A 12,836-nucleotide genomic window follows, 5' to 3' on the forward strand; every position below is an offset into this window, starting at 1 on the left:
ATTCTGCTCTTTTTTTTCACAGTAACAGTAATTTTGCAGACCGGCTATTGGGGCGCTCCAGTTGATAGGGGAAGCTGTATTATACAGAGATAAAATAACAAAACCTATCACATAACCACTGAGACAAAAATGTTTGCAAAAATAGTGTACAATCTTTATTAGGGTGCATAGATGCATAAAATCACAATTAAAATTTAAATGGAACAGAGGCAGACAGAAAATACAGGCGTCTCATACAGTACATAAGGTGAGTATTCTAGTGCAGGGACTATCTAGAGTTATTCCATAAAGGTATATGGGTAAAAGGAGCAGCTATATATACATATTAGCACAATGCCCATAATAAGTACCTAAGGACTACCCAAATATACTGCACATAACACAACAATAGGGGTCCAAAAGATACAAGTGCGATCGTGCATAGAACATATAGTGTCATAACCAGACCACTAGACCCTGTAACCCTAGCACAAATTCAGGTGAGGACCTGCCAAAATATGGCACATATCACCTCAACATGCCATGGTCCAAGAATAAGGAAGGGTCAGATGACACATGATGCACAAGTTAGATCCGGACACCCTTACCAGCAGAGACCACCAACCCAACGCCGTTTCGCAATGAGCTTCTTCAGGAAATGTATAGTATAGTGAGTAAACAGAATATTTATATGTTTAATTGACCAATCAGAAAGAGAATAATAGATAGAAAGAGATCACCTGCAGAATGCCATCTCCATGTGTTCCAGGCTGGTCGCCGCCATCTTGACCCCCACTGCGCATGTCCCGGCGTCTAGATGCGTGGTGCGTCCACCACGTCATCACGCCTGTTGACTGCGCACTGGGTATCAGGCTTACGGCCCCCCGAGAGTAGCTCCCGAGCCACAGTGAGGCCGAAGAGATAAAATAAGTTAATAGAGAATCTCTTAAATATCTGAAAGTGGTGTTAACTTTACAATTGTTCAGCGCTAAGTAAAAAAACACAAGTATTACAAATGCTGAATTTAGCTTCATGTTGTGTCACACAAAAAAGATGTATTTTTCCTCATTCAAAGACCAGCCCTTGTTTGTTCCAGCTATTATTTAGTGCTAAAGTCCTGGGACTCATCACAATGCCAGAGAGCCAGACATACAGAGAAGTGGCTTAGTGAAAAGAGACGCACTTACACCGACTGTGAGGTTTGTGAACTGTAGAAGCTAATGAGGGCGGCCTGGGACTGCCGAGAATCCGAGACTATCATTGCAGCCGCTATCTATTATTAATTGAAGTTCAATAAAAGTTGATAAATTATGTATTTATTCCACAAAAATGTATTCTACACGGGTCACGGAGTCTATAAGCTTGGTATGCTGTGAGGCTTAGTCTAAGACGCAGTCTGTTAACTTGTCCGTAACAATTACCAATATAACAATGGTTTGGAAACCACAGCACGTGCCCTGTCATATATAAAATATATATAAAGAGTCGAAGAACTCAAGTCACACTGTGCAAATAAATTACAACTCAAAGCTTACGCTCAATACATTTTTGGGGGGAATTATGACGATGGATCCTGAAGACGTTACAACAGTCAAGAATCGTGGATACTCCATAGTGTCGTCACATTGGAGCCCCACAAGACAAACTGTTTCTGTCATAACATTGTCAAGATGTTTGCTACAAACCAGATGAAAAAGATGATGGGGAATTTAGAGCAAGGACAATGTGCCCTTTGTTTTTATCTCTATGGTCTTTTCCGGTATTCTCACAAAGTCCTGACTGAAGAAAGGTCTTTAGTTCATGGGTTGTACATCAATACTTCACATTCATGGGGGAAAATGGGAATTGAACTATCCACACTTGTTTATTACTGGCACCAAAATTATTGGATTTGACAAGTCATTGTGGTTTTCTGTCAAATAAATATGAAAGAAATTGACTCATTCAGTAAAGCAGAGGTCTGAAATTTATGCCGAGGCTTTTGTCCCCATGATCAGCAGAGGCCGTCGTGTTACACACACACATGCACACACTCGTACACAGGCATCTTGTATATATCAACACATTCTGTCCTGCAACCAATGTGATTAATAGGTCCATTAAATGGTGGAAATAACACAATGGCTCTAAAGATCTAAAGACATTTGGAATTTTATTTTGTACACAATTTTCTTTTACTACACTATATATCAGGTTTTTAAGTTATGATGTTTTATTGTATTATTCTCAACCTTGTTTAGACAATTTGAATAAGAAAATCTCTTAAAGGGTTACTCCGCCCCTAGACATCTTATCCCCTATCCAAAGGATAGGGGATAAGATGTCAGATCGCCGCGGTCCCGCTGCTGGGGAGCCCCAGGATTGCCGTTGCGGCACCCCGCTGTCATTACTGCACAGAGCGAGTTCGCTCTGTGCGTAATGACGGGCGATACAGGGGACAGAGCAACGTGACGTCATGGCTCCGCCCCTCGTGACATCACGGCCCGCTCCCTTAATACAAGTCTATGGTAGGGGCGTGATGACCGCCACGCCCCCTCCCATAGACTCATATTGAGGGGGGCGAGCCGTGATGTCATGAGGGGCGGGGCCGTGACGTAACAATGCTCCGGCCCCTTTACTGCCAGTCATTACGTGCAGAGCTAATTCGCTCTGTGCAGTAATGACAGTGGGGTGCTGCAGTGGCAATCCTGGGGCTCCCCAGCAGCGGGACCGCGGCGATCTGACATCTTATCCCCTATCCTTTGGATAGGGGATAAGATGTTTAGAGGCGGAGTACCCCTTTAAGTTCTTAGAGCAATAATGTCTCTCTCTCATGACATTCCTATGATTTGCTTAGTTTGTATCATGCATTTTTATTATGCATATCTTTCTGTTTAGTATTTTTTTTTGCTTTTATCTATCTAACACATTTAATAAGAATGGAAGTGTCCCCCGTATACTGCACACACAGCAGAGGGCACCCTACTCACTTTTAACTGTAGTAAACTTGGGGAAGCATGGAAGGCATTATAGAGCAGTACTAAGCAGTCCAAACTGTGAATCCAACCCTAAAGTGAGGTACAACTCTTACTTTAGCTTTAAAGAGGTACTCTGCTGGAAAAAATTTTTTATCAACCAGAAAGTTAAACAGATTTGTAAATTACTTCTATTTAAAAACCTTAATCCTTCAACAAGTAGTACTTAACTTTCTGGCACCAGTTGAAAAAAAAAATATTTACACCAGAGTACCCCTTTAAGTATTCATGAAATATAAAAGATCATTTAATAACCAAGACCTAAAATTTTAATGATATTAATAAAATAAAAAATGATGACCTTGCTCTTAGCCTTGCCTCTGGATTCTGCCTTTAGCTTGATCAATTTGGTACCTGGTAATTTTAGTTAGATGTCCTGGATTTACCCTTAGCTGGTCATTTATTTTTGTTCATCTATTCCCATGGTTTCTAACATCCTGACCTGTCTCCAAGTGAAAACTCCTGACTCAACCTCTGACCATTGCTTTTCCTTCAGATGTTCCCAGTAGCCTACCTGCAAGTCTGTGACTCTGTGAACTATGACCTGGGCATCTTGGTATGGATTTTACCTGTGGATATCTGCAGCCTATACGTAACATACTCTTATGGTCCATTCCTCCTTGCAGGGTTGAAGAATAAAGTGATCCCTTAGACTCTGCATCTAAGTTTAGCCATCTCCATAATTTGTGGTTCTAACATTTGTTCTCCAGTATGAATCATAAAAGAGATGGATCCCTAAGTCGATGCACACAGTGGGGCAAAAAAGTATTTAGTCAGCCAACAATCGTGAAAGTTCTCCCATTTAAAAAGATGAGAGAGGCCTGTAATTGTCATCATAGGTATACCCCAACTATAAGACACATAATGAGAAAAAAAAATCCATAAAATCACATTGTCTAATTTTTTAAGAATTTATTTGCAAATTAGGGGGAAAAATTTGGTCACCAACAAACAAGCAAGACTTCTGGCTCTCACAGACCTGTAACTTCTTCTTTAAAGAGTAGCTCCCACCATCTCATAATTATTTTACTCTATCCCTAACCCCCTCCCTGCCTTTAAAAAAGATTTTTTGGACTTACATAGCCGTCATCTTCTGGTCTTCTTGCTTGCTGCGCTGTCCTCTCCCGGAAGCCGGCTTCCCCAGCAGGCGCACGTCACTGACACCTGCTAGGCAAAGACTTCCGCCCTCACTTCATCTATGCTGCACTCGCGTCGGGAGCGCGCATACATAATCAGCCAATCGCAGGGCCGGCTGCTCCGGAGTCTCCTCCTCCCTGTTTATCTGTACAAGTGATACCCGGGGAGGAGGAGTATAGGAGTAGCCTGCATAGCGACAGACACCTGCCGAGACCCGGGACCGAGAGTGTTGATATAATGGTTAGTGTTTATTCCCTTAACAAAATTATTATAATATCGACCCCCCCCCCCCCATAACGTGAACGTAAATCAAGATTATAGTTTATAAAAAAAAGTGTAGTTACACCATTTTATAAGCTTTGACCACTAATCAGTGTGCCTCCAGCTTTTGCTAAACTACAACTCCAATCATGCCCGTACAGCAAACAGCTGTATGGGCATGCTGGGAGTTGTAGTTTTGCAACAGCTGGAGGCACACTGATGATTTCACATGATTTAGTCTCAAACAGTGTACCTACAGCTGTTGCTAAGCTACAACTCCAAGCCTGCCTGCACACCCAACTGCTGTATGGGCATGCTGGGAGTTGCAGTTTTGCAGCACCTGGAGGCACACTGATGATTACAAATGATTTATTATCAAACAGTGTGCCTCCAGCTGTTTCAAAACTACAACTCTCAGCATGACCAGACAGCTAATGGATATCCCCGCATGCTGGGATTTGTAGTTATGAAACAGCACTAGGCGTCTTATTCGGAAATATATCATAGCATGTATATATAGTAGAATACACACACACACATTATATATATATATATATATATATATATATATATATATATATATAGAGAGAACCAAGAGGGAGCAGCACACCGGGGCAATGGGTGCTATCAGTGCTGTATCCCTGGTCCCAGGATGAGATAGATAATTGTGAAGAAGACCGCAGCACTCCAAGGATTAGTGAAGAAATAGATAGCGTTTATTCCATTTAGATTAAGGCAACATTTCGGCTGCGTTCCTGCAGCCTTTCTCAGCTTGAGAAAGGCTGCAGGAACGCAGCTGAAACATTGCCTTGATCTAGATGGAATAAACGCTATCTAATTCTTCACTAATCCTTGGAGTGCTGCGGTCTTCTTCACAATTATATTTATATATATATATATATATATATATATATATATATATATATATATATATATATAGAAAACTCCAAGAGAGCAGCACTCCTAGGTTCCATGCAGCAGTGATAGGGTGCGTCCAGTTGCTATAGATCCTGGTTACGAATCCCTCCACATAGAAAACGAACGGCAACCGCACTCCCATATGTTGCAAAAAAAGTGGTCTTTATTCACACAAACGTGAAAATGGCGACGTTTCGGCTAGCTCACCTAGCCATTATCAAGCCAATGGCTTGATAATGGCTAGGTGAGCTAGCCGAAACGTCGCCATTTTCACGTTTGTGTGAATAAAGACCACTTTTTTTGCAACATATGGGAGTGCGGTTGCCGTTCGTTTTCTATATATATATATATATATATATATATATATATATATATATATATGAAATATATCTTGGGATGTATATATAGTAGAATACACACACACACACACACACACACACACACACATATATATATATATATATATATATATATATATATATATATATATAAAATGTGCGTACACATACATAAACGTGCCATGAGTTTTTCCCAAACAGTGTGCCTCCAGCTGTTTCAAAACTACAACTCTCAGCATGACCAGACAGCTATTGACTCTGAAAGCATGCTTTGATTTGTAGTTGTGAACCTGGGGGCATAATATTAGGGAAATATATTATGGGCAGACTATTTAAAACCCTCCCCTCCTTTACTAAAAACCTTTTACTTTTATAACTTATAGAAAAATAAATAAGACCTTAGATCAGACTTACCCCGGCTTGTAAACTAATAGTGGAGCTTCAGCACGGCACTGATAACTAGTGTGTGCGCGCCGTCTCCACTGCAGTGTACATGTCGGGGACGGGGATGAATGGGCTGCGTGCGACTCTAACCAGCCAATGCGCGCAGCCCCGGCGTTTAATGCGCCCCCGCCTGTCTGATTGACAGGCAGGGAGAGAGAGCAGCCTAAATGAAAAAGGACTGATTGCCCGGCCAAAATCAGTCCTTTTTCAGGCGTGAAGTCACGCCAGTCTGCAGCCGGCCACTAGGAGGGTGACCCCTAGTGGCCGTTTTTTAAACGTAATTTTCACCCTGAAAATCAAAAAAAAAATAATGACAATATATTAGAGAGATGTTGTAGTACATAAGTACTACATAAGTTGGTGACAGTGCCCATTTAAGAGTCTCCTCTGTCCTCCACTCATTACCTGTATTAATGGCTCCTGTTTGAACTTGTTATCACTATAAAAGACACCTGTTCACAACCTCACAGTCACACTCCAAACTCCACTATGACCAAGACCAATGAGCTGTTGAAGGACACCAGAAACAAAATTGTAGACCTGCTCCAGGCTGGGAAGACTGAATCTGCAATAGCTAAGCAGCTTGGTGTGAAGAAATCAGCTGTGGGAGCAATTATTCGAAAATGGAAGACATACAAATCCACTGATAATCTCCCTCGATCTGGGGCTCCACGCCAGATCTCACCCCGTGGTGTCAAAATGATCACAAGAACGGTGAGCAAAAATCCCAGAACCACATGGGGGGACCTAGTGAATGACCCGCAGAGAGCTGGGATTAATGTAACAAAGGCTACCATCAGTAAAACACTATGCCACCAAGGACTAAAATCATGCAGGGCCAGACATGTCCCCTGCTTAAGCCAGTACATGTACGATACAGAAGTTTGCTAGAGAGCATTTGGATGATCAAGAAGAGGATTGGGAGAATTTCATATGGTCAGATGAAACCAAAGTAGAACTTTTTGGTAAAAACTCAACTCTTCGTATTTGGAGGAGAAAGAATGAGGAGTTGCATCCAACATCCAAAGAACACCATACCTACTGTGAAGCATTGGGGTGAAAACATTGTGCTTTGGGGATGTTTTTCTGCTAAGGGACCAGGACGAAACCTCCTTCCATCAGCAAGGGCATTGAAGATGAAACGTGGCTGGGTCTTTCAGCATGATAATAATCCCAAACACACCACCTGGGCAACGAAGGAGTGGCTTCGCGAGAAGCATTTCAAGGTCCTGGAGTGGCCTAGCCAGTCTCCAGATCTCAACCCCATAGAAAACCTTTGGAGGGAGTTGAAAGTCTGTATTGCCCAGCAACAGCCCCAAAACATCACTACTCTAGAGGAGATCTGCATGGAGGAATGGACCAAAATACCAGCAACAGTGTGTGAAAACCTTGTGAAAACTTACAGAAAACGTTTGACCTCTATCATTGCCAACAAAGGGTATATAACAAAGTACTGAGATGAACTTTTGTTATTGACCAAATACTTATTTTCCATCATAATTTGCAAATAAATTATTTAAAAATCAGACAATGTGATTTTATGGATTTTTTTCTCATCATGTCTCTCATAGTTGAGGTATACCTATGACGAAAATTACAGGCCTCTCTCATCTTTTTAGTGGGAGAACCTGCACAATTGGTGGCTGAATTAATGCTTTTTTGCCCCACTGTAATTTAAATCCTGAATGTCCTTTTATCATGTCTTGCAGAATTACCGGTTTATTTACTTTCATCTCGGTTCTTTCTGTTCCTTAGGTAGCTATAAAAAGTTGCAGCTAACCTGTGTGTCATATTTTGTTGGCTTCTTGGATTGCCACTACATGTTATACTGTAGATTGGCATACAGAGTTTTGCCAGCCCTGGAAGGAGACCTCTAAAATGAGGAGATATTTGATTTTGATGTTCAACTGGGGACAACACAAAATAAAAACAAGAAAAATGTTATGCGCAAATCCAATTTAATTTAAGACTCTCGCCTATAATTATATCCCTATGCTATTCTGCAATCTGGCAGGCCTTAGTTTAAATTTGTTACTCCGTTGGGCGAATAAAATCTTCCTACAATACAGAAGAGTTTAAAAATTAATAATCACAAGTCCCCGCGGCTCTGCTGGCTGGCTTCGGCATAGTTTGTGGGGGTCGAGGGGCCTCCTACCACTTTACTCCTTCCACGGCCCATCTGAAGAAATTAATCCTTCCGCTTGTTTTGCGAACCTGAAAGCAACAGTCAGACAGATGTAATTAGTCTAAACCTCAAGTAGAAAACACATCGTAATATCCATGGAGTATTCCACCTGCAGATGCATTTCCTTGTAACACATATTGGATTTATTGCACTTCTCTCTGCATCAAAAACCCTGTCAGGACTCAAGTGGCTTAAACCTAGCAGACTATTGCTTTCTGAGATGTACCTTATTTAACAATCCTCCTGTCTCCCGTACTGTCACATGCGCATGCATTTTTAATTGCTGAATACAAGGACGGCGATCTTTCCTATAGCTGAAATACGTATAGCAAATTAAATAACCTTCTCTATCGTCACGTAAGAGGGAATACTATTTCTGTAAGTATGAGCTGACTTTGAATGTATGTTCTTAAATACTTTATGTTAGGGACCTGTTTGAAGTGAATCTGTCAGCCATTAAAAGAGGTCGAGAGAAAGGCAGGGGAATTGTAAAGCTACTTATTGTTTCAATCATGCAACTTGCATGACAAAGAAAGACAATGGCCCTCATTTACTATTGTAAACCCGACATGTTTTGTCGGGATGTGCGCCAGATTCTGTCACAGTGGGCCAGGAATTCTGTCTGCGCCATATTTTGTGCCAGATTTTGTGCCAGAATTGGAAAAACCCTGACTAACTCTCCATTCCATCCAAAACCAAAAAGGGGGTGTGGTCTCTGTGGAAAGGGGGGTGTGATCTAAAAAAAGGGGCGTGTTCCCGACATTTTCAAAAAACCCAACATATTTACTAAGGTTTCCACATAAAAAGAAAAGCAAAGTGTAAGGTAAGTGGAAAATGTAGGGAAACCTTAGTAAATACTGTGGAAAATAAATTGTAGGGAATTAAAACCCACAAAGAAACCTACACAACACTCTTAGTAAATAAGGGCCAATTTATAAGTTCCTGGCCACCACTGGTGAAAGGGTTATCTTGTTGAAAAAACATCACCTTTCCACAAGATAGGAGATAAGGATCTGATGGTGTTGGGGGTCAAACTGTTTAGATCCCATGATCTCCAGAATGGGGCTTGACTTACCCCACTCTGTGGGGTAAGTGTGCTCTGGCCCCACCTTACAAAACATACTAGTCTCGGCAGTAACTGCCCGCTCAGCCAGTGATTGGCTAAATGGACCATCGCTTCCACGACCAGTGCTCAGTGGTAAGAGATAAACCTCTTTCTGAAGATTGCGGGATCATACAGTTATCCCCTATCCTGGGGATAGAGGAAGTTATTATTAACCTGATAATCCGTTATTTAGATATCTACACTGAGCTGTCTGTAGTAAAGAGGATAATAAAGGAGTTATCCACATGATAAATAAATAAAACAATCCATACTCACCTATCTAATCCAGCGCTGATCCCCATACAAGCTTCAGTTGGCAGCCCCATGTCTTACAGCCAGCAATGGCCTTGGTGGTCATGTGCTGTACCCCTTGGCATCACAGCACCAATCACTGAGGGGTGATGCCCAGAGTATGGAATGTGAATGCTTAGGCCTGTAATAAGCTACAGAGTTCAGCTGTCATCTGCTTCTCAAAAGCCATCAAACAGAGTTTAAATGGGGGTTTAGCGCTGGATCAGACAGGTGAGTATGGATTGTTTTATTTTTAATTTTATTACATTTATGGCCATTAAAACTAAATATATAGTAGATAATCTCTTTAAGTTTCCCCTGTCCTCTTGTCTATGATTGACAGTTATAGCATCCAATTATGGGAATGCTGGAGCTGTCAATTATATCTGAGAGGAGGGGCTGAGGAAACTCTTAGAACGGGGAGCTTTGGTCACATAATGAGTCAGTAGGAATATATTATGATGTAAAGTGAGGTTTTCAATACCAGTTGCACAGATTTTTTTTTTACGTCATACAAAGGAGACTTGATGAATTCCACTCTGTATGTTCTGTAAAGTCGTACATGCTGTATGATCTGTTAGCTTCCTATGACATTTCTCTATACAGTATGTAAAGCACTATGGCAGTATAAGACCCATGTAACTCCTTGCTTCCTATACAACAAGCCCTTAATTATTACGTTTATTTAAATAATGTCAACATATTTCTTGGTGCTGTATAAGGAGACCACTCTTGGGGCTCACAATCTACTTTCAGTATCGTCATTAGTCTGTCTGCCACGTACTTTAGTAAAATGTCTTGCAATTGATGATGAATGGTTCTAGTACGGGCGCGACACCAGCTCTGGCCTTTGCTACATGTGCTCCAATTTTGCAAGACACAATTCTATCATTTGACATTGATAAATATGTTGAAAGTTACAACTACCAAGCCAAACCACCTGCAATACAACTTTTGAAATGCGCTTAATTGTTATGAGAAAAATCCCTCCATTCTTTTCTGCCCTCAATGTGGCTCTGAATCTCAGGCACGCACGTCTACGTGAGGAGTAACGTCAAATGAAATAAACTCAATGCAGAAAGCTTAGTGTCCATATCAGCACAATCCCATGGCAGTTCAAGCTCCAAAAACCTTGGTAGGACAGTATTTGAAAGAAAACACGTTTTAAAAGAAAACAGCTTTCTTCGTCAGATCCATCATCTTTTTTTCATCAGGTTAATTTGGTACCTTGAGGGACCTGATGAAGGAAGGTGTTTCCTTTCGAAATGCATTGTCCACTATATCACCTAATGAAACTTGGGTTGCCACAAGATTGCACCAATATGTACATCAACCTTTCTGCATGGAGTTTGTTCAGCATTGTTGTCTATGAAGAGAACGTTCCCGGTGAGGATTGCGGATTGTTGCTGATATCTGATGTGAAGATTGATATCTGAATATAGTCTACTCATGGTGTTGCAGAGATGGGAACTGTAAATGAGTAATGAAATATACATCACCCTGGTGTTTTTTCTTTTTTTACTTTCTATTTTTATCCATTTATGAAAAATCCAATGAAGGACTCAAATATGTCTGGTGATACAAATATAGTTGAAAATGGGTCAGGATGGCTTTTTGAAAAGCATAAAAGGGGTATTTTTGGCAGCATTATCCCCCACTGCAACCCTTATGGGGATACCCGAGTCCCTGTTGATCTCTACTTTCTGCCTCACTGCTACAAATGGAAATTCCTGTTCTGTCAGATGGGGTGGGTCCCTGCTGCAGTAAGGGATTGGTTGAGTGACATGTCCTGTATTTTAAAATAGGGACCAGTTGGGAAATATGTCGGGGGAGTCTTATTTATTAATTTATTTTAGCCATATATGTATCTCTGGACAACCACTTTAATGGATTTGAACATGGCAGCACTGCTCTTAGTGAAAGTTGGCACTATTACCCTAGCATGAGGCCAGATTGCTGATAGGACCCAATAAAGTGAAGGAATTTTGCTTTGCTTTTAGATTTTCCCACATCTAGGGGTGCAAAGGTACCAGTAGACTGAACCACTGATGCCTGAGAGGACTCAAAAGTTCTTCCTGCCTTACACATAAGAAGACATCAATTTATTAATGACTGCTGACTATAGCATGAAGCGAAAAGTGAAAGGTCACAGCACCAAGATGGAGACTCTGAATTTCATCAAAAGGCTATTGTTTTTATGGGTACCCAACATGCAATGAGTCTCCATCTTGGCGCTGTGACCTTGGACTTTTGTTTTGGTGTTTGAGTGTCTGGATTGGCCTTTCGAATGGTCACCTACATAGTGATGGGGGTCCCAGCTTATGGATCCCTAACTTATTATATCTAAACACACCTTAATTTTAAATGTAATATGCTAAGCCTTCTTTCCTACAGCTGAAATACTTAAAGGGGTACTCCAGCACTAAGACATCTTATCCCCTATCCCGCTGGGGACCCCCGTGATCTTGCACGCTGCATACCGTTAGAATCAGTCCCTGGAGCACGTTCGCTCCAGGTCTGATTACTGGCGATCATGGGAGCCAGAGCATTGTGACATCATTGCCCCGCCCCCCTGTGATGACATAATCCGCCCCTTCAATGCAATCCTATGTGAGGGGGCGTGGCAGCTGCCACGCCCCCTCCCATAAGCTTGCAATCAGGGCAGGGCGTGATGACACAAGGCTCCGGCTCCCGTGATCGCCAGTAATCAGACACGGAGCGAACGTGATCCGGGGACTGATTCTAACTTGGTGCTGCGTGCAAGATCACGGGGGTCCCCAGTGGTGGGACCCCCGTGATCAGGCATCTTATCTCCTATCCTTTGGATAGTGGATAAGATGTCTTAGCACCGGAGTACCCCTTAAGCCTAGATATGGCACTTACTTGATATTTGTCTCATTTCACCGATGGTTTAGAAGTCTTTACTTTATAATCATTTTCCTTATGCCCAGTCCCCCATACACTGGCTTGACTAGTGAGCCTGTGAAAGACTTGTGTTCAGCCAATCAGAAGAGGCATAACTGCAGGAATTAGATAGAGGAGCAGTATGAACCAATGAGGAGACAATGGGTTGTGTCTCAGACTCCCTGCAGACACTGTAGCTAATCTGTTGTCACTACCCTGATGGCATTAGGCAAAAAAGCAGCCAAGGAGCAAGATCTAAG

General features: G+C 41.8%; 1 protein-coding gene across 2 annotated transcripts in view; it reads left to right on the forward strand.

The window, feature by feature from the left end:
- Positions 1–12,836, forward strand: part of CTNNA2 (catenin alpha 2) — a 2,092,931-nt gene that overhangs the window by 1,077,837 nt on the left and 1,002,258 nt on the right. Inside the window, exon 8 of one of the 2 annotated variants that reach the window (XM_056553838.1) lies at positions 1,076–1,162. The exons of the other annotated variant lie outside the window; for it this stretch is intronic. Coding sequence (XP_056409813.1) covers positions 1,076–1,147 — 72 coding nt within the window. The 3' untranslated portion in view covers positions 1,148–1,162. Of the gene's footprint in view, positions 1–1,075; positions 1,163–12,836 lie in introns of those variants that run through there. 2 annotated transcript variants of the gene reach the window in all.

Source organism: Hyla sarda, chromosome 1, assembly GCF_029499605.1.
Source record: "Hyla sarda isolate aHylSar1 chromosome 1, aHylSar1.hap1, whole genome shotgun sequence".
In the NCBI taxonomy this organism is placed as follows: domain Eukaryota; kingdom Metazoa; phylum Chordata; class Amphibia; order Anura; family Hylidae; genus Hyla; species Hyla sarda.